The sequence below is a fragment of the Ailuropoda melanoleuca genome, chromosome 18 (genome assembly GCF_002007445.2).
Source record: "Ailuropoda melanoleuca isolate Jingjing chromosome 18, ASM200744v2, whole genome shotgun sequence".
Taxonomy (NCBI): domain Eukaryota; kingdom Metazoa; phylum Chordata; class Mammalia; order Carnivora; family Ursidae; genus Ailuropoda; species Ailuropoda melanoleuca.
The window spans coordinates 5,709,622-5,737,315 of NC_048235.1; the positions used below are offsets into that span (position 1 = coordinate 5,709,622).

Genomic DNA, 27,694 nt, shown 5'->3' on the forward strand with positions numbered 1-27,694 from the left:
CTATGGACTCTGAGAAACAAACTGAGGGCTTCAGAGGGGAGGGGGTGGGGGAATGGGATAGACTGGTGATGGGTAGTAAGGAGGGCACGTATTGCATGGTGCACTGGGTGTTATACGCAAGTAATGAATCATCAAACTTTACATCGAAAACCAGGGATGTACTGTATGGTGACTAACATAATATAATAAAAATATTATTATAATAACTAAAAACAAACAAACAAACAAACAAACAAACCAAAAATTCCTCCTTAAAAGGGAATTAGAGGCACCTAAAGACAACACTTGCACTGAGTGGGCTATGAGTGGCCCCAGGCTGGTTCCCCAGAGCTCCATAACTTTCTAGAGCCTCTCCAAATAGAATGCTTGGAGTTCAGGCCCCCTCTCCAAAGCTGGGTCCGCGTCCAGACATGCCTGCGCCTCCCGACTGCTTTCTGTGGCTGCCACTGGAGGCACCTGGACGGCTGACCAATGTCTTCTCATTGTGGCTTCAACCCTCCTGCTTTGGAAGCCTGACTGCTGGNAAAGTATAATCACAAATTATTAAGGTTTATATCTCCATCTTATTCTTAATTTCTTACCATTTTATTGGAATAAATAAAACAGATTCCAAACAGGAAAAAAAAATACTCGGTGGAATAAAGGGGCATTAATGCTGTATCTCAGAGAGAGAGACTTAAGCTAATGTGTCTCAAAATATGATGCCTGGGAGTGGCAAGTGAGGCTGAAAACTCTAAGAAATAAAGTAAAGTGTCCAAGTGAAATTAGGAAATATAATCCAATTATACGATATCTATATGTGGACGAGTTCATTTCAGGTTTTTCCCCTTTTAATTTTGTTAGTATTGGAAAGCACTGCTGTGGATGCTTAGTGTGTAATTTTTTAAATTTAGATTATATACCTGACAGCAGAAATGTGCAGTTTAGTGTTTTGTACCAGCAAAATGTGCTCATTAGCATCATTAGCCTAAAAGAAACATTGTAAGCTTTCTAGAAATCCCCCTCATGGCTCCATCCTGTCTGTACTTCCTTGCCTGAAGAAAATTGTCTCATAACTTCTAACATTATAGATTAGCTTTGCTTGTGTTTAAGCTTTTTATAAATGGAATCATGCAATATGTATCCTTTCATGTTTGACTTTCAATTATTATTCCGTTGTAGGGTTTATCCATTTTGTTGTGCATACTTCATTTTAATAATACTGTGTAGTATCCCAGTGCGTGACTGTTTTACAGTTTTTTTCTCCCAGTTTGGGGGAATCTGGTTCTTAGGGGAGATTTGGGTCTTCCCCAACCCTTTTCTGTGGCAGCCAAACTGCGCTTTGTATTCATGGTGGGTGTTGAGTAGGAGACCATTTTTTTGCACCTCCCCAAACAGATCTGTGCTTTGTTTTGGTACAGGATGGGAGCCTGAGATGCCTTCCTGCCCACCTCCCAGGGACAGATAGCTTTTGCTTCTTCCCTTCTCCCAGAAGTACCTGGGGTCAGGAAGGAGGATTTTCTGTCTCTTTCTGGAGGCAGATATGGTTTGATTTTTCTCTTCCCCCATTGTCCCTGGCAGTGAGGGTGTTTGTTTTCTCTTTCCTAGTAGTTGGAGGATTCCTTTCATATGAGAGAAGGATTCATGGATGTATACAGTGTTTTGTGCTTGTCAGCTGTCTACAGCCAATTGCTTCCTGCATATCTGAGCAACTGAGAGGGACGATGCCTGATTTGCCCCCAGTCTTTCTCCTAAGCACCCAATTGAGGCCTGTGGAGAAGATCTTACAACTGAGTGCAAACTCAGCTTGCATCTAGTTATTCTAAACTGATGCTGTAGTTCACATTGGCCTTTGGGAATTAATTACCATTTTATCTGATTTTTCTTACCTGCTTTTGTGACAGTCACCTCTTTCTCCCATGCCTCGTCAAAGGTGAAACTATTAGTGTGTCCTCTCTCTTCAGAGAGGGGCCTGTTATGCTTTGGAATTTTCTTGACTGCTTTCCAACCTGACAATTTAATGTTATCTTCCTCCATAGAGAATATATACTTTTGCTTTTAGAAAGTAGTAGGGTAGGGAAGATCAGCAGAATCCAGTCATTGAATTTATTTGAAGCTGAGCCTAAGTCTTTTAAGGGATGGTCTAACTCTATTTCATTCTTAGTCTTAAGATGTAGACCCAGGTAGTTCTCACTGAAAGGACGCCAAAATTAGATCACATCTTTCTTTGGCAGCATCTGAACTCCAATTTTTTTCCCTCAGGCCCTATGAGATTACTGAAACTCTTCATAACTTTTCAGTATTTTAGCTACGACTTTTATAGGCAGATCTTACTGGGGAGAAAGTAGCATTCCCTGCTGTCCCCTTCATCCCGCCACTACCACCAAAGAAAAAGTGTCTGGCTATCCCCTTGGACTTCTCTTGGGGCTTTTTGTTTAGTTTGAGATTTTACATGTTCTTACCTAGCATTTTTAGTTGTCCTTGGTAGAAGAATTGGAGACGTGTGTATACACACACGGTATGTATGGAAGTATATAAATGTGTGTGTGTTTGTGTATGTATGTACACACTTGTCTGCCATTGCTGGAAGCCAAGATTTTGTAAGTAGCAGTCTTTTAAATATATAGAGGCATTCCTAAGATTCAAAGCACACTTGGGTAAACTTTGTATCTGCTCTCTAACTCAGACTTCCTCTTGACATTTTTATGTAGAGTTTTAATCCAGTTGGGATGGACAGCTCCCCCAGATTATATGATGTAATGCCTTTGTCATCCGCCCTCTACTAACTGATCCCTCAAGAGGAGTCTCTGTTCATAGTAAGGGTGAGCAGACAGAGGGCCTCAGATCTCTGTCATCTTGTACGGCATCTTTAGCATGAGGCCCGTGTGCACGTCCTGAGTCTCCTTCCCAACCCCTGTCCTCTCCCCTAATTTACCATGACTTTAGACAGGACAGATATAGGCAGATGAAAGAGGATAATTGTGAGCAATGCCATTTATTTTATACTTCATTCTACCCTGTTTGATTGAATAAGCAATGGCCTCTGCTTTTTTCACGTTTACTTAGTTTGTTAGGAAACTTAAAATATAATTGCTGTCTCATAAGACAGCCGAGACGGGGGCTGACTAAGAAAGTGTAGGAACTGTAGCTAGTACAGTAGGTAAGAGGACATAACTTGGAGGGGATGATTTAGTACAGAAAAGATCGCCTACAAACAAAATTTCAGAGGATGAAGCCAGTATCTTGGTCTGAGATAGCAGGTAAAACTGGATGGAAAAATCTAAATGTAGAATCAGAACAGACATTATGGAGCCCAACATTAGGGTCGGCAGAACATGTCATTTTACTCTTTTAGGGTTTTAAACAGGCACAAGTAAATGAGAACATTATCAAGTTAGGCAGAAGAAAGCAGAAATAAACATTTCAGAATGTGGTACAATTAGATTCACATAAAATCACAACCAGAGACCTTCTCGTACTTCATTTCTAGACCAGGGACTGCCGACATGTGTCTTGATTTTAATCCCCATTTTTATAGTAGAATGTTGATGACTGGCAGATACGACCAGCTTCTCAGAATGAGAGCAGGACCCTACTTTAAAACTTAAAATTGCTCTATCCCCTAGATGGTCCTAACTGTTCTAACACAAAGAATTACAAAGCACTTCTAAACAAGGGAGAGTCATAGCAAAATGGAAACATCACATGCACAGGAATGGATCACATAAAATGTGCTGATTACTTTTCCCTTATGAAAAGAAAAACTCAACTGTTCTTCAATGATCGTTAGAGTTTGAAAAAGAACGTGTTAGCTCAGATTCCTTATATAAATATCTTGCTATATTTAGTTCATTTCAAAAAAATCCTGTCTTTTAAAACTGTTTTGCTAAGGACATAGGCATAACTCTGTAAATCTTGCTTCTTTCCTAAAGTCATTAGACCCCAATTTCCTCATGTAGGTAAGGTGAGAATATTGATTTGATCAACTAATCTCCATGGAGATTGCCTATAGTCCTGTACTCAAGAGGTAATGTATCAGTTAGCTATTGCAACGAAAATACTTTGTTACAAACAACTCCTAAACTCAGCGAAATACAACGTTAAACATTTATTGTGCTCACAAGTGTAACACCAGGGTTTTACAATAGGTCTGGTTTGGCTGAGTGTTTCTGCTTCTTGCTTAGATCTGTGATTTGTCTGTGGCAGCTCTACTTCTTATGTCTCTCATCCTTCTTGGACAGCAGGGTAGCCATGAGATGTTCTTCACATGTTGATGGCTGAGGCACAAGGCTATGGGTGGAAATACGCCCTTTAGCCAGAGCTTGGAACTGAAATACTCTGACTTCTTCCCACATATCTCTGAGAAAAACAGGTCATAGGGCCAGTCCAAAGCAGTAGGCAGTGGTATACAGTCTGCCCATGATGGGGTCATGGCAAACATAGAGATACAGGGAGGAATATGAAAAAGAACCAATAATCAAACTTAAGGTTACTCGTGCATTTGAATATGAATGCTTACAGGAACTTTTGTGACAATACACAACATTTTACTTCATTCTCAATATTTTCTTTAACATGACATTTACCCGTTGATTACTGTCATTTACTTCCATCACTGGTCATAAGAGGTAGTATGAATTTTCTGACTCTGAATTAAGTTAAAGTTGGGATTTTAGCAATAGTTAGTCAATTAGACCCATGGACTAATGCACGGATGTAAATCTGTGTACTAAATGCCACCATACTGTCTTCTTCCTGTCTGAGTTTCTGCTCAGTGATCATGACATACTTCCCCTCTGAGGTCAGCTACAGGTTTTAGCTCTACACTCCTGGCTGTCCTAACCCATCAAACAGATGTGAGAGTTAAAAACTGTTAGTTGTTCTTACACTAAATGAACCAGATTCTATTCACTCTCAGATCATCAAAACACCTGACTACCATCAGGAATATGTATCCTTATGCAAGATAGTGTTTCATCTGGGATTACATGATGTGAAATATTTTACTTTTCTTAATTCTTATAAATATGGTAAATAGTGTTCATGGAAAAATATCACAAAGTAAGGCATTGAACTATTGTGTGCCCTAGGAACAAGGTATTCATTTTAACTACATTGTATTTAAATTGGTATAATAAATATACTTGCACCTGGTTTGATTCTAAAATAATTTTACCAATTCAAGTTGGCATTTAATGTTATGCTTAAAAAATGTCTTAAATGATTTGGTTAACCATTTCCCTATAAGGAATTGAATAGTAGTCCCATTTCATTTGTTGGTGAGTATATTACCTGTCACTTGGATACTTTTCTTTAGACCCTTTCCAAGTTTCAGAAATATGTAAGTTTACTTCATGTGAACTGCCATTAGTTGACAGACTTCTAGGGCTGTGTCAATTCACTGAACATTTTGTATCTTCTGTACAAAGATGAACAAGGCAAGTTCCTTTGCCTTGGGGAACTCACAATTTGTATCTACACAAATAATCACTATCTAATACTTGCAAATATGTAAATAAAGGCAAACAGATGAGGGATTTGGTGCATTTGAGAAAGTCTTCAAAGAAGGAGGATTTTTAACTTGTGTCTTAGAAGACCATAAATGTGACAGATCTCATTATTCACAGCAAGAGCAGAAAGGACAGCTCAGGCAAAAGCATTTAGAAACTAACATGAATAAAGGGATGATGGTATAAAACATGTTTAGGAATTGTAGTGCAAGCAGGGATAGGAGTGAGTAAACTATTGTATTAGTTCATACAAGACATGATGAGGGGTTTTGCTAAAACATTGACATTAGAAATGGAGAGAAGGGCCTTTTGAAGAAATAGTTTAAAGAGAGCTTGATAAGACTTGGTGATCAAATATAGTGGAACAGGGAGGGGAAGGTGATGAAAGAGTCAGAGACAGCTTACTGTTTTTATCTCAGGTTACTGTCCAGAGTATAATTATAGTCCCTGAAATGGGGAATGCAGGAGAAAGTCAAGAATGTTCAGAGGTGGTTGAAAGGGTCCAATCAGCAAGTCATCAAGAAATAAATTAAACTAGAGGTTATATCCGTCCTACAACTTCCTATGAAAGTGAGAGCCTATTCCCAAGCATTTTGACCTGAGGCTTCAAGAAGATATTTGAAAATATTTCTAGAAAAAAAGGGAGAGGAATTAGTCTGGAGAAGAATGCCATGTTCCATCTGATAAATTTTTAGAGATAAGGCTGTTTTCAAGCAGCCATGGTGATGTTTACCATGTGTCATAGAAGTGTACCTTTTTTATACCAGAACAAATGCTATCTTACTTTATAGGCTATGAAGAATGAAACACTCAAATTACTCAAATGTTTTCTTTTTCTTTCTGCCCCCCCAACTCCCTCTCTTCTTTCCTTTTTTCTCCACTGAGATATAATGGTTTGATGAGTTTGCTGAGGAAAAGATCCGTCAGAATGTGCTGCTATATGTTGGGTGAAGCACGTGAACTTTACAGAGGGTATTTTGAAGTCCACGTATTCTCCAGTATACCAAGAAATCTCTTATTTAGCATGGCTAGTAAATAGTATCTTCCAGAAGTGAGTAAAATGAAAAAGAAGCCAAATTCATGTGCTTTTGATTCTCTGTTGAACATATTAGCCCTCTATTAAGTGGTATGCAGTCTCCAAACTTTTTGAGGCCCTTAGGTAGTTAGCAGTTAACTGTGAAATGATTTAACTCTTAAGTATAGAGATGGAAACAAATAGAAATAAAGACTTGGCTTTGTCATTGTACGCTTTTTAACCTAGAAGCTTTCTTCTGGCTTTATCTCCAACTGCAAAGGTTGAAAATAGAACTTTTCTGCTTCCCATTGCTTTGTGGTTTCTCTGGATTCCTTATTTGGAACTTGGTAACTTTTAGATATAATTTGCCTATTTCTTGCAACAGTTGAATCAAATATGTTTTTTTTAGAATGAAAACTGAAAGCCTAATATTTGATAAAGCATTTGCTGGTACTCTACAACAACATAATGATTATTTGGTTTTTCTTTCCTATTCGAGTATAGGCTTACATTTTCTGCTTTAGCATTATTTTTACAGAAAGCATTATTTGTAAATTATTGAAACTGTTTCAGCTGAAATGTTTGTGCGCTTCTAGCTTCTTGTACTGAACCACATTCCACAAGGCAGATTTTGGTATAGCTGTTTGGTTGAAACGCATTATTGTTACTTTAGGTGCCGACTATTCTGATGCCGAGTTTCCAATTGCCTTGATTAAAGTAGAAACATACTATGGCTTGGATGACTTACATTTCAAATTGGTTTGAGCAAGATGATTGGTATGAAGGACTACAAAGAGTAAGATATATTTATGTTGTGTTTATGATTTTCTGTGGGTTTCATTTTCTGCTTTACTACTCATGCGGCTGTATTTCTTTGTCATTTATGTTGCGGTCATTTCTGTCCTTGTTTCACATTAATTCTTAATGTTTTTAGGTTGTCTTCAGGCTTTAAATATAAAGTAGAATTCTTTTAAATGAGATTAATGTATGAAAACAATAATACTTTTAATAGTCATTTTACATACAGAAAAACATTTAATGACATAGAAGATGCGTATGATAGTGTATATATTATATTAATATTGTAAAAGAAAATGCAAAAATTTTCTGAAGAAGAGTGCCATGTTCTATCTGATGAATTTTTAGGCAATTAATTATGTTTCGAATGATTTGCATTGTTACCATGGCAACTTTTGCATAGTATTTTGAAAATAGCTATTCTGATCTATTATTACAGTCGTAAAAAACTGCTATTTAAAATTTTATCTAATCAAAATGGATTTAGTGTAAAATAATACAATGTCTTTTTGATTATTTTTCCCTTTTTAATGGAAGATTTCTTAATCATTTAAATGAAGGTGCTTTGGGGATTTATTTTTCTTACACAGCCTGGATTTTTCTTTTTATTAATGAGTGGAACAAAAAAAGCGAGAGTATCTTCCTGTGGTTTTACCAGCTTTCCTCCCTGTCATTGTTGGAGGGCATAAGATTCCAAAGATAGGAAGCGTGGCTTTTCCCTTCCACCTTACTTCCTCAGGGTCCCTCCTCCACGCGTCCATGAAAGACATTTTCTCAGTATATTATTTTCTTTTAGCTATCTTTTTAATTGTCATTCCTCAGCAGTTTAAAACCTCCTGCCTTTTGGGCTTTTCTTCAGATTTTTTTTCAGCTCTAAAACAAGCCAATAAACATCTCTGCCAGTTAATAGCTGGAGAATACCCTCATGTTGTAGGTGCGAAGGCATTCTTCAGAAAACAGGTTGAGAATCAGTGGGTGGCTTGTCATTCTGAATTTCAGTCTTATTCCTACATGATGGAAGTACCTCGGCTTATGAGTTTAAGAAGTCCCACTGGACGCACACACACCCTTTGTTTGTATTGTGTGTGTGCATTTTAAATGTAATAATAAGCGCGTTTTTGATGTTGAACTAGAGGGTGTTTTTTTCAAGTGTAGTCAGTATATTTCTCAATGGGAGGGCATAGGGATGGTAGTCTTAACTTGCTAGAATGCTTTTTACTAAAATTGGCTGTTCCTTTTTTTAGTGACATTAGGGTAGTTCATAGAGATGATGAGGATTCAAAATCTTTTTTCTCCATCGTAAGCCCCGTCTGCCCTTTAATACTACCATTGGCCTTTATAAATGAGCTCCTGGCTCTGAGATCTATTACAAGGGTAGCTGTTCTTATATATAGAAACAGTTCAACCCTGAAATTACCATATTGTCATCTTCATGAGTTTGAGCTGCTTCTGGCTCAAGTTTTGGTCAGTTCTTATGTAGACTTAGATGAGAATGAAAGATCCTATTCTAAATAATGAAAATTGGCACATGCATATGGACTTTAATTTCCTCTTAAAGTCCAGCTTATTATTCAGATGGTGTGCATGTGCTTATATATCCTACATAATCAGCATTCAGCATAGCAAATTTTTCAATAGAATTTTTTTCTCCTTATTTATTTAGAAGCAAAATTACAACATTGTAGTGTGAGGTTTAGAATGTACATGGAAACAACATATTTTATAATAGTACAGAGGACCATATGGGATGAATGAAAGTATGGCTGTGAGGTTATTACCTTTTACATGAAGTAGAACAGTAACACAGAATATAACAGATGTTGGCAAGGATGCAGAAAAAGGGGAACCCCCTTACACTGCTGGTGGGAATAGAGTATTTCTTTAGATGTTCACAGGAAAAGCTAAGTTGGATTTTTTAGTTAAAATTGTAATTTAGAAATATGATGATTGAAAAATTACATGCAAGTGTGAGTTTGATCTTTAGCGCAAAATTATGATAGAATTAATTTTGATATAATTAATATTTATGGCATATGTATATATTTCTACAGATACACATACACGTATATATGAACTTGATTTTAACTTTGTTTAATAATTTTATTTTTGGTAGTGTTGTAACTCTAGCCATGTTTTAAAGTTCATTATGATTATTTCATATCAACATACTCTTGCTTATTCAAAAGTGAACTTTAATATTAATAAATCTAGTATAAATATACTCTTACCACTTTTTTTTACATTTATATACTTAATGTTTAGAGCATCTGTACTGTAATAGTAATGTATGTGTTGTATTTCATGTGAGATTGAAACAAAAAATTGAATTTAGGTTAAATGAACATTATCTTTGCAAGTAGGCTGTTGCCAGGCTACTGACACAGTCACTTACATGTGGGGTGACACAATGCTGAGACTTTCTTCCCGAAGCCTTTATAAATCTCCATTATTCAGCGTACCAGAGGGTTTAGTACTTCATCCTTAAAGTGTGCATGTTGTTTCTGGGCCAGAAAGGTAATATTTTCCAAAGCAACAAATCTTTAGAATGAACATGGAAATTCGTAAGTCATTCACATAAAAATGAAACCTATTCTAACGTAAGGGTAGAAAAGAATACTTAATATTTATCTGAAATCTATAATTAACTGTTACATTCAGTTAACATTTTTTTTTTTTAAAGATTTTATTTATTCGACAGAGACAGAGACAGCCAGCGAGAGGGGGAACACAAGCAGGGGGAGTGGGAGAGGAAGAAGCAGGCTCATAGCAGAGGAACCTGACGTGGGGCTCGATCCCATAACGCCGGGATCACGCCCTGAGCCGAAGGCAGACGCTTAACCGCTGTGCCACCCAGGCGCCCCAACATATATTTATTTACCTAAATATGTGACTTTTTTTTTTTTTTAGGATTTATGTTTTAAAAAAGGTATATATTTTGGAATGGACTTGCAGTTGAACATTTTCCATTTTCAGTACGGCAGAATCATTAATTATGTAACCATTTGTGCTGACTACAAAGATAACAAAAGCTTCTGGACATTTCTTTTTATCTCCTTAGCAATTATAGATATCACTTAATAAAAGTTATATCATATTACATGTATTTTAATAATACTTTGAAAAATAATGTGGAAGTTTCAAATACTACCCATTTATTTTTTATTTATTTTTATTTTTTTATTTTTTTAAAAGATTTTATTTATTTATTTTTTCCAGAGAGAGAGAGAGAGAGCGAGCATGAATGGGGGAGAGGCAGAGGGAGAAGCAGACTCCCCGCTGAGCAGGAATCCCGATGCAGGGCTCCATCCCAGGACCCTGAGATCATGACCTGAGCCAAGGGTAGATGCTTCACTGACTGAGCCACCCAGGAGCCCTAATAGTGCCCATTTAAATACATAATTAAGATTTATAAATGCAATAGTATTCATATATTTAATGATGTATAATTTTTTCAAATTTTATTCAAAATCATAGAGTTTTACAGTAAGTTGTCATTTTTTTTTATCCTGCTTATTATTTTAATGGCTGATTTGGACAAGTTATTCAACTCTGAATTTAGAAAGGAATTAGTTGTTAGATTGTAAGACTTGCGAAAGCTGCTTAGAAACCAGGTCATATCAAATCATATGACAATATTGAAATTTTTATATTCTCTAAATTTGGAAGTTAAAAAATAGTAAATTAAGAAAAGTAGCAAATCAAGATATACTGATAATTAAAGTAAAAAGAATTGACAAAATGGATTTTGAAGTAACTTATTTATTTTTAATAAATAGTTAGCAGAGGGACTTTGAGTTTCTTTTTTTTTTTTTAAGATTTTATATTTATTTGACAGAGATAGAGACAGCCAGTGAGAGAGGGAACACAAGCAGGGAGAGTGGGAGAGGAGGAAGCAGGCTCATAGCAGAAGAGCCTGATGTGGGGCTCGATCCCATAACGCTGGGATCACGCCCTGAGCCGAAGGCAGACGCTTAACCGCTGTGCCACCCAGGCGCCCCGGGACTTTGAGTTTCTAGTCTGGCAGGTAAGGAGCTTAGAAGTCTTCACTCCGGCCTAAAATGGTAAAAAGCTGAGCAAACTGAAAAATCAGCTTTCTTCTTAGATCTCTAAGGGAAGTGAGGTCATGAGGCGAATTGCCTCTTCCACAGTTGGAGAGACGGACAGGCAGTTGCAGAAATTCACAACCTACTGGAGCAGAGACCTCCAGCTGAAACCTCTGTGGGAACCAGAGCCACAGTAGGAAAACCTGAACTATAATTGATGAATTGCTGGAGGCTCAGTCCCAAGTCTGAGAGTTAAAAACTCCAGGGAGGGCCCCAGGCTTGTGTGCTTAACCTCCAGGATCTCTACCAGGTCCTCAAAGTGAAGATCAGGGCAAATCCCTTCATGCTTATGGCGGGCACAGAAGAAAAGGAATCACTTTGAAATATATCATGGCATTTTTTTCTTAGCAAGGCTATTTTTAGGAGAAATTGTCTTACCAGAACCTAACCTGCTGGTTATTTCAGAGCCTAACCTATGTGGGCAAGGGAAATAACTAACTTCAGCCCACTGTACCCATCATGTCCCACCTAAGGGATAAAAAATCCCCCAAGAATCACTGGTGAAATTCACATTCCACAGGCGTAGACTCACCAAAAGACAGAGACCTAATCATAGGACTATGGTATACTTCCTCTCCTGCCACAACTTACCATCCTATTACTGAAGGTCAGTTTACTACAGTTCCTTTTACCCAGTATATCATGTTCTCCTCTCAAGGAAAGATTACAGGGCATATTAAAAGGCAAAAAAAGCACAGTTTAAAGAGAATAAAGAACATCAGAACAAGAGTCAAATATGGCAGGAATGTTGGAATTATCAGACCAAGAATTTGAAGGAACTATGATTAATATACTAAGGACTTTAATAAAAAAAAAAGTAGACAACATACAAGAACAGATAGATAATTTAACCAAAGAGATGGAAATTCTAAGAAGAATCAAAAAGAAATGCTAGAGACCAGAAACACTAGCAAATGAAGAATATCGATAGTGAGCTCATTAGTAGACTCGATATGGCTGAGGAAAGAATTTCTTAGCTTGAGGATATGACAGTGCGGACTTCCAAATCTGAAAAGAAAAGAGAAAAAAGAATGGGGAAATAAAAAACAGAATCTCCAAGAGCTGTGGGACAACTAAAAAGGTGTACCATACACATATGGGAAATACCAGAACAAGAAGAAAAGAGTAAAAGCAACAGTTGAAGCAATAATGACTTAGAATTTCCCCAAATTAATGTCAGACAGCAATGCAGATCCAGGAAGCCCAGGAAATACGCAACATGATACATGCAAAAACAAAAACAACAAAACTGTACCTAGGCAAATCATATTCAAACTGCAAAGTAAAAAAAAAATTAAAAAAAGAGAGACGGAAAATCTTGAAAAAAACCAGAGAAGCAAGGATAAGAATTACATTCAAATTCTCACAAACCATGAAAAAAAGAAGAGAATGACTGAAATATTTAGAGTGTTCAGAGAAATTAAATACCAGCCAAGAAATCCATACTCTGTGAAATTATCTTTCATGAGCGAAGGAGAGATAAAGACTTTCTCAGACAAAAAAAATTTGGGAATTTATTGTCAGTAGACCTGCCTTGCATCAAATGTTAGGAGAAGTTCTTCAGAGAAGGTAAGTGATATAGGTCAGAAGCTCAGATCTGCATAAACAAAGGAAAAGTATTGGAGAATGAATAAGTAAACATAAAATTTATTTGTTTATTTTTAGATTTTATTTATGTATTTGACAGAGAGAGTCAGTGAGAGAGGGAACACAAGCAGGGGGAGTGTGAGAGGGAGAAGCAGGCTTCCCGCCGATAAGGGAGCCCGATGTGGGGCTCGATCCCAGGATCCTGGGGTCATGACCTGATCCGAAGGCAGACGCTTAATGGCTGAGCCACCCAGGTGCCCCCAAAAAACTTCCATTTTTCTTATTCTTAATTGATCTTATTAACAAATAACAGTTTGTTCAAAATAAAAATGCAACAATGTATTTGATTATGTATGCTTTTATACACATACACATACATACTCACATATGTACATATATATGCTGTGTTGCTTGTGTATAAGTGAAATGAATGACAGAAATGATGCAAGGGTTGGGAAGAGGAATTAGGGATATTTTGTTATTATAAGGTGGCCACAGTACCTGAGAAGTGATATGGTGTTATCTGGAAGTACACTTGGATTAGTCATAAATGTACATTACAAAGTCTGAGACAATCACACACACAAAAATTTTAAATGAGACATAATTGATAGGCTAAGAAAGAAGAAAAAATTGAATCATATAAAGTGCTCAGTTGAAACCACAAAAAAAGAAAAAGTGTGGTAGACAAAAACAGGAACAAATTGAGACAATAAAAATAGGGTAGATACTAATCCAAGGCATATCAATAATTACTTTGAACATCAGTGATCTAATGCACTAATAAAAAGACAGAGACCCAACTATACATTGTCGACAAGGAACTCAGATTAAATGTAAAAACATATATAGATTAAGAGTAAAGGGATGAAGAAAGATATACCATGCTAACACTAATTAAAAGAAGTGGGTGTAGCTATGTTAATTTCAGACAGAGCAGAATTCAGAACGGGTAAAGAGGAACATTGCATAGTGATAAGAGGCTCAGTACTCCAAAAAGACAGAACAGTACTTAATGTGTCTGTGCCTAATAGCAGAACATTGTCATCCCTGAGGCAAAAATTGATAAAAATGCAAGAAGTAGATGAGGACACTATTATAGTTGGAGACTTTACTACTCTGTCAGATAGAACAGACCTACCAGACAATCAGTAAGAACCAAGTTGAACTGCATAGCATCCTCAACCAACTGTGTCTAATTTGCGCCTATAGAATACTTCCCCCAACCACAGCAGGTTGCACATTCTTCTCAAGCTCACATGGAACATTCACCTAGACAGACCTTATTTTGGGCCATAAAACACATCTCAACCACTTGAAAGTAAAGAAATAATACAAGGTCTGCTCTCAGACATCAGCAGAATTCAACTAGAAATCAACAACAGAAATATAACTTGAAAATCCCCAAATACTTAGAGACTAAACAACAGTCTTCTAAATAACACATGGATCAAAGAAAAATTCCTAAGAGAAATTGAAAAGCATTTTGAACTAAATGAAATTGAAAATACAGCAACATAATTTATAGGATGCAGCAAAAACAGTGCCTAGAAGAAATTTATAGCATTTAATGCATATATTACAAAGGAAGGAAGATCTAAAATTAATCATCTAAGCTTCTTCCTTGGGAAACTAGAAAAAGAAGAGCAAATTAAATCCAAAGTAAGGAGAAAAACAGAAATAATAAAAATTTAGGTCAGAAATCAATGAAATCAAAAATAGAAAATCAACAAAACTAAAAGCTGCTTCTTTGAAAAGATCAGTAAACTCTATAAGCACTTAGCTAGACTAATTAAGAAGAAAAGAGAAAAGGGAACATATTACTAATACCAAAAATGAAAGGGGATATCGCAACATAACCTATGGATATGAGAAGGATGATACAGGAATACTACATCAATTCCATACCCCAAAATTTGGTAACCTAGATGAAATGCACCAATTCTTTAAAGACATAATTTACCAAACCTCACAGAAGAAATATACAATGTGAATAGGCTTACATCTTAAAGAAATTGAATCAATAATTACATTTTATGATACTGTGATTTGTAAGAAATATATGTTTGGTCATTTAGATGACCCAATTTCTCAAGTGTTGAGGGCCATAAATGTGTCTTTTGTTATGCTAAGGAGGTGACTTTTAGAAAGCGCCTAAGGACCGGGCTCATCACTGGCTGGAGCCAACCTAGGATTAGAGTGGGAACTTTTAGTCCTACCCCTTGACCTTCAGGGAGGGAAGAGGGGCTGGAGGGTGAAAGATTGCCAATGGCCAGTGATAGAATCAGTCATGCCTGTATAATGAAGCCTCCACGAAACACAAAAGGAAGGGGTTCAGAGGGCTCTCCAGTTGAGGAACATGTGGCCCACTCTGAGAGGACAGAATCTCGTTGACTCTTCCCTTATCCCTTGCCTTACGCATCTCTTCTATCTGGCCGTTCCTGAGTTATATCCTCTTTTAATAAACCAGTAATCCGGTAAGTAAAATGTTTCTCTGAGTTCTTGAGCCATTCTAGCAAATTAAAAGACTTGAACAGACCCTTCACTGAAGAAGATAGATGGCCTGTAAGTATGAAAAGATGTCTGACACACGGAATTGCGAATTAAAACAGCAGTGAGTTACTCCTGTGTCTCTATTAGAATGGCCTATCCAAAACACTGACAACAGCAAAGGCTGGTGAGGATGGGAAACAGCGGGAACTCTCATTGATTTCTGGTGGGAATGCAAATGGTACAGCCACTTTGGAAGACAGTTTGATCATTTCTTATAAAATAAACATATTCCTACCAGGATCGAGCAATCACTTCCTTTTGCACTCATTGTTATTTACCTAAATGAATTGAAAACTTATGTTTACACAAAAACCTGTGCATGAATGTTTATAGCAGCTTTCTTCAGAACTGTTAAAACTTGGAAACAACCAAGATGTCCCTCAATAGGTGAATGGATACATGAACAGTGGTATATTCAGAAAAGAGAATATTTTTCATTGCTAAAAAGAGATGAGCTACCAGGCCATGAAAATACATGGAGGAAACTTAAATGCATATTACTAAGTTAAAAAAGCCAATTTGAAAAGGTTGCACACTGTGTAATTACAATATGACATTCTGGAAAAGGCAAAACTATGGAGAGTATAACAATATCCGTGGTTGCTATGGGTTATTGAGAACAGGAGAGATCAATAGGCGGAACAGAGAGGATTTTTAGGGCAGTGTTATCTATTCTATACAATCTAAGATGGTGGATACATGTCCTACATTTGTCAAAACCCATGGAATGAATAACACCAAGAGTGAAGCCTAATGCAAACTATGGACTCTGGGTGACGATGATGTGTCAGTGTTGGTTCATCATTGTAACAAATGTACCAGTCTGATGGGAGGTATCGATAGTGGGGGAGGTTGTGTGTACCCGGGGACAGGGAGTGAATGGGAACTCTAATTTTTACTCAGTTTTGCTGTGAAACTAGCACTGCTCTAAAAACAGTTTATTAAGTTTAAAAAAGTTTTAAAAAACAGCAGAAAGTGAAAATTTTAAAAGTGATTCCATTTTACCTGTTTAAATCTTTCTCCTATGTTTCTTTTCCAGATATAAACTCAAAATTTGCTTAAACATAAATAAGAAACCATTTTTACTTACACACAAACATTATTAATAGTAATCATAGACCCCAAATATAAACTCCAAAAGCCTATTTGATTCACAGTGTGGTTGAAATAGTAATATATTTTCAATGAAAAGTAGTGTTGTAACATTACTAGTGTAGAAAAATACATATATTTTTAAACCTTTGACAGGAATGCTGGTGCTTGAGGAAATACGGGTGCCAAGGGAGGAGGAAAGCAGATTTTTATAGTTAAGCACTCAAGGACTGAATGAAGCATGGTTATCATGGAATTTTTCACTTCAAATAATTTTTTACTTTAAAAAAAAAACTAGTTCCACTTAGATAAGGGGATTTAATGGGATGAAGATAGATTTGGGGAAGAAAGAGGAAAGTAGAAGAGATCTTTTCTAGAAGGTGGAAATATGAAATAGAAAGGATATGAAGAAGAAAGTAACTTCATAAATAAATGGGAGATAGCGTAACTGACTAGAAATTACTAATTGCTGAGCATTAAAATAAAGGAGAAATACAGGGTTATGGTCAGTACATGATTCCACTGATACTGAAGAGGAAGCAGATGATACAGAGACCCTGCTTTATTTTTCAACGACAGCGTCAACTCTCCTTGGTTGAGAGCAGCTTGTTCTAAACCGCTAGGTGGCAGGATAGAGAGAGAGGAGGCAAGTGAGGTGGAGGGTTCCTGGGGATACACTGAACAGGTACCTATTAGACTTGAGTCATAGGTCAGATATATACATATATATTTATGCGTTAGTGTTGCATATGTGTGATATGCACATATTGTGTTAAGGCAATATTTTACATATTGTGTTAAGGCAATAACATTTTGCTACTAAAATTATATGAAACTTTTGAGCAGCATAAACAAAATAGTGATTAAAAATTGACTTTTGGATATGTTAGTCATTGTGAACCAAATTTATTATATCTGCCAGGTATTTACTTAATTTTTCAAAAATATTTTAAGGTTATAATTGCTATTTTTATTTTTCCTCATTTTAATCAGATATGAAATTGACAGTGAAAAATTGATATTTGCATGGTATAACTTTGCAGTATAAGTGAACATTGTTAAGAGTCCTCATTTCTAGACCAATATTTTTTACTGTATTAGAAAAGATAATCGAATAATGGTCTGGATTCTGCCTTGAAAAAGTTTGTTTTGGTCAATTAATCTATTCTTGAATGCCATTCATGAGGTGACTATGTAGGGTAATACTCAGAATAGTTTTTTTGTTTTTGTTTTTGCTTTAGTGTTTTCCCTGTATCTGTGTTTTCAATATGATCATAGACTTATAAACGGCCTCACTCTTGGTTTCTTTTTCTCCAGCATCCTAGAAGAATTGAGTTTAAAGTTTACACATAGATTCACAGAATCCCTTGAACGGAGAGGAATGGTAGGGTTTCTTTGAGATAGAAGGAACAGACGCATGCGTCTAGTCCAGCTCATGCTCTCTGTGGCTTGGAGCTGGATCTCCATCCCTGCTTGCTGAGTCCCAGCCAGACAGATTCTGTGTCTCCAGGGCTGTTTGCTCCACCATCCTCTACCCAGTCACATCAGCATTTTGTAACCAGTGGTTTCCAGCTTCCTTCTGTCCCATCTTCACAATGAACAATCTTGTTAGTGCAGCTTACATACCTACCCTGTGTACCGCAGATAGTTTGTGCGAAGATACTGAGTCACTCTAAAGACAGTGATGTTCCTGGCAGAGGCCACAGTCCTCCCAATACTGGCTCACAGTGTTTTACACTTGAATTTGCTGCCTTGAATGAATTGCCAGTATTTAAAAATTGGTAGATTTTACACAAAAATCTAGATACTTCCATTTCTCTGGGAAGTTTCATGAATCTGGCAACAGAGGAGGGAGGGCTTTCTCCAGTGGCACTAGAGCCCTTTAGATAGAATAGGCACCTTCCGTTTCACCGTAGTCCCCATCACTCCTCTAGGATTCCCAGTCCTTGGCCAGGTGTTATTTGTCACTGATCATTTTCTAATTTCTTGCTTTTCAAATTTGAACTACCTGCCTTGATGTCTCTAGACATTTGGGGATTTCAACTCTTGTTCTCTGAAAGTATACATTGCGATTAATAGTCCTCGTAGAAATTTTTTTCAGGGCATAAAGATAAGGATTGATGAAGATAGCTATAAAATCATTAAGTTTACTGAATAATAAAAATGACTGCTATTTCTCCAAATTTGGTTTTCAAGGCAAACATGTCCCAGGTCAGGCAAGTGGGACTGCTGGCCGCCGGATGTCAGCCGTGGAACAAAGATGTGTGTGCTGCCAGTGGAGACAGGTTTGCATACTGTGCCACCCTAGCCATCTATATTTACCAGGTAAAGTACTACGGATGCCTTTTGATTTCTAATTTTATCAGTTAAAGTTAGTATTTAATACATATCTTAAAATCTCTGTTATAGAAAAGGCTTAGTACTGTGATTTAATTGATATTGATATTTTGTTGCTGTTTATATTTTATTGGTTTTACAATTCAAGCTTTTAGAAAATGCTTATATCATAGTTTCAAATTATTAGAAAAATCTTAGTTGATTTCATAAACCTTTATGTGTTGTTCATCAGAAAGAATTTCCTCAAGACTTAAAAGCTTCCAATTTATGCGTGGTGAGCAATTAGAATCTAATGCTTTTAAAATTTATTTCCACATAAATAGTTTGAATTCATTTATTCATTTGTTTCAGACCTTGCTCAGTAGCATTTCATATGAGAAAATCTTCAGTTGAAGAATGTGGGTCATCCATTAGAGACCATTATATTAAAAACAGTGCAGATATAAAATATTTTGAGATATTCTTGAGATACAAACCTTTATAACTCCTTTTTTTTCATGTCTGAACTCCATTCAGACATCTCTCATCAGTTCCCAATCTATAGAGCCAATGGCCTTCGGAATTGCCCCAGATAGGGGTGCCATAAACATCTTAAATCTAGGCCAATCTTTCTCCTCAAACGTGGAGTCAGTATTTCACTGTGAGCAGCTAACCACTCATCTGAATCACAGATGTGAGGGTTGGCTCTCTTTGGCTGACCTCTTCTCACCTCCTATGCTGCAGGTAACCAGGAGAGATCCTAGCATTTTGTACCTTTATATCCTTCTCACCTAAACTATCCTAATAGTCTCTTACTATCCTCTTCACTTCTACTTTGACTCTATTTATACATCAGTGTAATCAATCATCTGTAATGCAAATCTGCAATTTTCAATCTTCAGCTGCTCCTCATTCCTTCGTATTAACATCCAAACTTCATAGTGTGACATTGTTTGCAATGTTTCTTTCTCCATCTCCTCTCACCTTGTGCCCTGGGCAGACCAAGCTAATTGTATTTTCCAAAACATCTCAGACTCTCTTATATCTTGCCTTTGCTTACATTAATTTTTCCATTTGCCTGTGTTGCCTGTTTAGAGAATGTCTTCTCATCTTTCAAATCTCAGCTCAAGTGTATAAACTCTTTTCCATATTCTGCTTTTTCCCCTTTCCTGTTGGGAAAGGACCTTATAAAATGGGCTGCCTCTCTGCCTGCTTCCCTTTACCAGAGTCAGTCTTCCTCACCTTTGAATTTCTCAAGTTATTCTGTACTCTCTGGAATTTAAGAGACTCATTAAATATTTTTTGAATGATATATTTTTTGTTGTTTTGAAATACAAACTAATTTCAGTTATGAGTGAAAAAAAATATTGCATTATACTGGAATAAAAATCCTTTTAATTGCTAATAGTGTAGTTTATTGAAAATGTAAGAAATAATAGCATTAATCTATAAACCAATTAATTTTCCACCATATCAAGTTAGATTTTATGCAGTCCATTACTCAAGATTGTAGAAACAGCCAGCAATCAAACTGAGTTTCAGTCTAATTCACATTTTTTTCACTTCCCATTGCCCCATAGGGAAGACAGCAGCAAGCCTGCTAATTGCCTTCTTTTTCTTCCCATCCGCCTCCTTTACACTTTGCCTGTCCCCATAAGCTTCTCACTCCCAAAGGTCTCCTACAAAATTTCTTCCTTAGTCTTAAGTCCCTAACTTCTCGTCTTATTTCCTTTTAGAGAAGAAGAATGTATCAGTCAAGGTAAACTATTCCTCCAAGGAGTTAGGACAGTCAGAGAGTGGATGAAGGCAGAACTTAATTTTTTTCATGTTCGCATATGTCTTAAGTTTTATGATGACGTTTTATGACTTGAATAGGAAGATTGAGCTAAAATTATTAGTATAAAAAACTTATGAAGAAAATGTATATGTCATTGAGGACTGAAGCAAACTAAAAATCACCCTGATTTAGAAATTAAAACAAACAAACTCAGATGACAGTTCATTACAGAGTTCAATGTAAAAACTCGTTTCCAAGGATGCAAATAGAAAATACATTTATATTAAATGGTGACATTAACATTAACTTATATTAATCAGTACTCTTTTAAATGTCATTGTCTAAATTGAAGTGCTTCGAAAATTATACTACATAAATATAAAATATTATAATTATTTTCAAAGGGAATATTTATTAAATCATTCCTAGGGTCAATGTACAGAATCTGTCACAGTCTGTATAATGATGCCAAAGTATTATCAGATCTGCCTGAACTATTAAATGATACTTGTAAATGCCATAAGAATTTTTTCCTTGACCATTGAATTGTGATGCAATAATATATTAACTACTCTAAAAATAATTTATGGTCCAACTCAATGTAATGGTATAGACTCATAATAGTGAATTGTAAATATAATAGGAATGTATTAATAAATTAATCCCCATAAGTATTCTGTATTGTGCTTACGATACTACTTAGATACTTTGTATAGTAAAGCCAGTGAAGATCATTGATATGCAACATAGCTTCTTCATATATTTGTTGTACTTATAGACTCTTACTGAATTTCTAAATTATTTAGCAGTTTTTCTATTAGATACATAAGACACATTCACAGTATTTACCAAAGATAACTTAAATCACTGAATAACTTAAAACTTACAAACCTATTCCTAAATGTATAGAAAATGTACTTATATATTTAAACAGGCCAACTTAAGATTATTATAACACCTGTACTATTCGGATGAAAACGCCACTGGTACTAGGTTCTCTTTAATAATATTTTCCTCGGAAGTTGTTCAGGAATAGCTGAAGTTCAAGTAGTAAGAGATATAAAAATTATAGAAGGGAAAACCTTAGGAAATAATTAGGTCATTAGTCAAAATTTTATATACAAAGATGTTCGCTACAGTATTATTTGTGATAGCAAAAGTTAAAAGTTGCTTAAATGCTAAACAATAGCATAATGGCTCATTTTTTCAATATTAACTGAATCTCTTCTATTGGCCAAAGATCACGAGGCACTAGGAATGAAACTGAACAAATCAGGCTAATTCTTCTCACTGAATTTATATTTTTAGTAAGGACTGGGTAGGGAGATGGCACTAAATAAATAAATAAATAAATAAATATTTCAGGAAAAAATGTGTTCTACAGAGGATATAAAAGCAGATAATATGTTAGAGTCATTGACACCAAAAACAAAGGCAACAAAAACAAAAATAAACAAGTGGGACTACATCAAACTAAAATCCTTTTGCACAGCAAAGGAAAACATCAACAAAATGCAAAGACAGCCCACTGAATGGGAGAAAATATTTGCATATCATATATCTGATAAGGGGTTATATCCGAAATATATGAAGAACTCATACGACGCAATAGCGAATTAAACAAGTGATCTGATTAAAAAATAGGCAGAGGATATGAGTAGACATTTTTCCAAAGAAGACCTGCAGATGGCCAACAGACACATGAAAAGAAATCTCAACATCACTCATCACCAGGGAAATGCAAATCAAAACCACACTGAAATATTACCTCACACCTGTTAGGATGGCTATTTTCAGAAAGACAAGGAATAACAAATATTGGGGAGGATGTGGAGAAAATGGAACCCTCGTGCACTGTTGATGGGAAAGTAAATTGGTGTAACCGCTATGGAAAACTCTGTGGAGGTTTCTCAAAAAATTAGAAACAGAACTACCATATGATCTAGCAATTCTGTGTCTGGGTGTTTATGTGAAGGAAATGAAAACACTAATTTGAAAAGATACATGCAATCCCATTTTCACTGCAGCATAGCCGAGACATGGAAGCAACCCCAGGGCCCACTGACAGATGAACGGATAACGAAAATGTGGTAGATGTATGCATACAATGGAATACTGTTTAGCCATAAAAAGAAGGAAACCTTGCTACTTGCTACAACACGGATGGGCCTCGAGGGCATTATGCTAAGTGAAGTATGTCAGAGAGAGACAAATACTGTGTGATCTCACGTATATGTGGAATCTAAAACAAAAACAAAACAAAATAAAACTGAACTCACAGAAACAGAATAAATTGGTGGGTGCCGGAGGTGGGGGTAGGATGGGGGTGAAGTGGGTGAAGGGAGTCAAAAGGTACAAACTTCCAGTTATAAACTAAGTAAGTCATGAGGATGCAATGTAGAGCATGTTGACCGTAGTTAATAACACTGCATTGTGTATTTGAAAGTTGCTCAGAGAGTAGATCTTAAAATTTACCACAAGAAAAAAAATTATAACTGCTCGTGGTGATTATTAAGTAGGCTTATGTGATGATCATTTAACAATATAGGCAAATATCAAATCATTATGTTGTATACTTGAAACTAATATATGTCAATCATATCTCAATTTTTAAAAAATGATAGAGTATGGGACAGGTTTTGGGGTAGAGGTGGGTGTATAAATTTATTTCGGTATTGGGCTCAGAAAATAACTTTGTAAAGAGGCATTTTTGACCTGAGACCTGGACAGGAAAGAATGAATAACCATGAGCAAATCGATGGGGAGAGCATTCAAGGCCAAGGGAACAGCAAACAAAGCTTTAAAGCAGAAATAATTTTGCTGTAATAGAGAAACAAGGAGGTCAGAGCAGACAAGCAAGAATGCTATACCAAACAAGCCTTGCAAACGGCAGAGGTTCATGATGTAGGGCATTGAAGGCCGTGTTACAGTTAGGATTTTACTGCAAGTATGTGGTTGAAGAAAGAATGGTGTAATAAATAGCTAATATAATAATGATTTGAAACACTCTTCGATAATACTGTGAAAGGTTCATTATTAAAAGGAAAAGTCAGGTACAACAAAATGGCATATACTGTACAATCTCAAACATGTTGAAAATGTTAGAAAGAAAAATTCACTTATTAATGGCACATTTACAAAGGAAATGGGAAAATTAGGCTATTTCTTTTTTCCCCTCACATACAAGAGCACAACGTAATGCCCTATCCAAAAAGCAGTAACAGAAAATGGGTCAGTGATACTGCTCTGCAGACTTTAGACATCTTAATAATGTAATAATGAGCAGTCGGTTTATTTAATCCAATTTTTTTATTGAAATATAGTTAACATTCAGTATTATATTACTTTCAGCTGCACAACATACCGATTCAGCCATTCTCTGCATTACTCATGGTCGTGACATTAAGTGTCACAACATCTGTTACCATACAGTGTTTTTACAGTATTAATGTCTATATTCCCTGCGCTGTACTTTTCATCTCCATGAATTACTTATTTTATAACGGAAGTTTGTACCTCTTCACCCCCTTTATCTATTTCACCCTTCCTCCCACCCACCTCCTCCCTGGCAACTGCCACTTTGTTCTCTGTAGTTAAGAGTCTGGTTTTCTGTTTGTTGTTTCTTTTGATTTTTAGATTCCACATGTAAGTGAAATGATATGATATTTGTCTTGCTCTGTCTGACTTATTTCACTTAGCATGGTTCCTTCTACCTCCAACCATGTTGTCACAAATGGCAACATTTCATTCTTTTTATGACTGGGTAATATTCCATCATACACACACACACACACACACATACACACACACACACACACTGCATCTTCTTTATGCATTTATCGATGGACCCTTGAGTTGTTTACGTATCTTGGCTATTGTAAATAATGCTACAATAAAAAAATAAGGGTGCACATATCTTTTCAAATTAGTGTTTTCATTTTCTTTGGGTAAATACCCAATAGTGGAATTACTAGATTATGTGATATTTCTATTTTCACTATTTTGAGGTACTTCCATACGGTTCTATGGGTGGCTGTCCCAATTTACATTCCCACCAGCAGTCCTTTTTCTCCACATTCTCACCAACACTTGTTATTTCTTGTGTTTTTTATTTGAGCCATTCTGACAGGTATAAGGTGATATCTCACTGTGGTTTCGATTTGCACTTCCCTGCTGATGAGTGATGTTGACTGATGTTGGCCATGTGTACATTTTCTTTGGAAAATGTCTGTTTAGGTCCTCTGCTCATTTTTAATCAGATTATTTGTTTTTTCAGTTCAGTTTTATAAGCTTTATAAGTTCAGTTTTATAAGTTCTTTATACATTTTGTAATATTAACTCCTTATTGGATATATCATTTACAAATGTCTTCTCCCATTCCATAGATTGCCTTGTCATTTTGTGATGGTTTCCTTCACTGTGAAAAAGCTTTTTAATTTGGTGTAGTCCCAATAGTTTACTTCCTTAGCCTAAATTTTTTCATTTAAATCTAATTGAAAAATTACAGAAAAATATTCCAAAACCAAGGGTTTTTTCCTCATAATTATAGCTAGAGAAAATATAATAAACTCTGAATTATTATGCATATTTAAATGTACATTTAGTTTTACTTGCTTTAAAATTATTGTTAAATTTTAATTCTCTTATTTTTTTAAAAACTGCTTTTTTTCCTACTCATCATCACTTATGAGGGAAATGCAAGTCAAAACTACAATGAGATCTCACCTCACACCTGTCAGAATGGCTAAAATCAAAAAACACAAGAAACAACTGGTGTTGGTGAGAATGTGGAGAAAAAGGCACCCCCATGCACTGTTGGTGGGAGTGCAAACTTTTGTAGCCACTGTAGAAAACACTATAGTTTCCTCATGAGTTAAAAATAGAACTACCCTATGATCCAGAAATAACTCTAATGGGTATTTACCCAAAGAATACAAGAACGCTAGTTCAGAGGGATGCATGCACCCCTATGTATATAGCAGCATTATTTATAATAGCCAAAATATAGAAGCAGCCTGAGTGTCCATTGACTGATGAATGGATAAAGAAGAAGTGGACCATGTATACAATGGAATGTTATTCAGCCATAAGAAAGAATGAAATCTTTCCATTTGCAACAACATGGATGGAACTAGAGAGTATAATGCTAAGAAAATAAGTCGGCCAGAAAAAGACAAATACCATACGATTTCACTCATATGTGGAATTTAAGATTCAATTAGCCAAGGTATAGTACATCATTAATTTTTGATATAATGTTCATTATATCAAAACAAGCAAAGGGAAATAAAATAAGAGAGGGAGCGACAAATCAAGAAACAGGCTCTTAATTATAGAGAATAAACTGACAGAGGAGAGAAGGGCAGGGGGATGGGTGAAATAGGTGATAGAGATTGCAGAGTGCGCTTGTGAGGAGGACTGCGTGATGTACGGAAGTGTTGAGTCACTATGTTGTACACCTGAGACTAATACAACACTATGTTGGCTACCTGGAAGTAAAATAAAAACTTAAAAAAATGATTTCTTTCTATTTATTGAATACACTTAACACTTGAAAGTAGACCAAGGCTTAAAATGTGTACATACCATGTTATTAGGTGTACTGGTTTTCATGTTACATGTAGCTTTTTTAAAATAATGTGATTATTAGTGAGAAGTGTGTTATTTAAAAACGAGCACTGAAATGTCTTATTTATATATTTTTTTTAGTTGGATCACCGTTATAATGAATTCAAACTTCACGCAATTATGTCTGAACATAAAAAAACAATCACAGCTATCTCCTGGTGTCCACATAACCCTGATGTGTTTGCAAGTGGCAGTACCGATAATTTAGTGATCGTTTGGAATGTTGCAGAACAAAAAATCATTGCTAAGCTCGACAATACAAAAGGTATATTTATAACTGGGGTTTATTTTATTAAATGAAATATTTTTATTTTAATAAGCAAAATATTTTATTTAAATTAGCTCAGGTTTTAAAGTACTGCTTTTCAAGCTTTCTAGTGCCAATCTATGTAAGAAATTTATGTAAGAAATTTCATATCATGACTCATTGTGTGTGTACATATGTATAAAATTGAAACAAAATTTCATGGAATATTTATACTTAGTATACTAATCAGTTAAAAACAGTCAATACCAAATGATTTCATTAATATTTAAATATAACAAAAATTGCCAAAATAAATATAAAAATAATAATTGGTAAGATTTTCTTAATGAGACAATTGGTCTAGCCTGTTCATTACTCTATTCCAATCTGAAACATACAAGGACAGTGTTACACATGTAATCAGTGCCCTGCTGAGCTGGTTTCTTTCCTTTATTTTTAATTGGGTCAAGATAGAAAGCCCTAGTTCACATAAGTAGGTCTTCAGTGAATTGAATATTATTACAGTCTTTCTAGCTAGCATGGTACCCCATGATAATGATGAAGTTATCATTTTTCTGTGTTAGATATCTCAATAATTCAATCACATTTTGAGCACCAAGGGTGTCTTAGTTATTAATTATGGTTTTGAGAGCTACTGCTGGATGTGTTTTTCATGTGCAATTGTTTCTCTAACTATTACTGGTTATAACTTTGAGACAGAAAACTGAGATGTGACAGTCTCACTAACTTTATTTTGTTCCATTTCTTTATAGTGTTCTTTTCAGTAGGTAGCAACAATATTGAGAATTCATAGGCAATTATACGGAGATCTTGCTTCCAAGATATGCCTTTTGGAATCTTTGGATATGCTCAGCTTACTTAGCATATTTCTTTTTCCTTGTCTTTTCAAATTTAGGTCATTAGAAATGTTGAAAATACCAGTAAAATAAAACAATTTTGTTACATAATTTTCATCTTAAAAAAACATTTGCCAAACAAGGTTAATTTTTCAACTAGAAAAATGTGACTCTCATTCCCATCATTCTGCTTATTTTCGCTTGCAGCAACCTCTGAGCTCCAGTATTAAGT

General features: G+C 35.7%; 1 protein-coding gene across 3 annotated transcripts in view; it reads left to right on the forward strand.

Annotated features, from left to right (window-relative positions):
- The window catches only part of WDR17 (WD repeat domain 17), a 107,505-nt gene that overhangs the window by 20,479 nt on the left and 59,332 nt on the right, over nucleotides 1-27,694 (forward strand). For 2 of the 3 annotated variants that reach the window (XM_034647692.1, XM_019808950.2), the window contains exons 2-4: nucleotides 7,178-7,300; nucleotides 18,834-18,962; nucleotides 26,440-26,623. In XM_034647692.1, the coding sequence (XP_034503583.1) occupies nucleotides 7,235-7,300; nucleotides 18,834-18,962; nucleotides 26,440-26,623 (379 nt within the window). In that variant the 5' untranslated portion in view covers nucleotides 7,178-7,234. The remainder of the gene's footprint in view (nucleotides 1-7,177; nucleotides 7,301-18,833; nucleotides 18,963-26,439; nucleotides 26,624-27,694) is intronic. The other variant, XM_019808951.2, reaches the window with a different exon arrangement.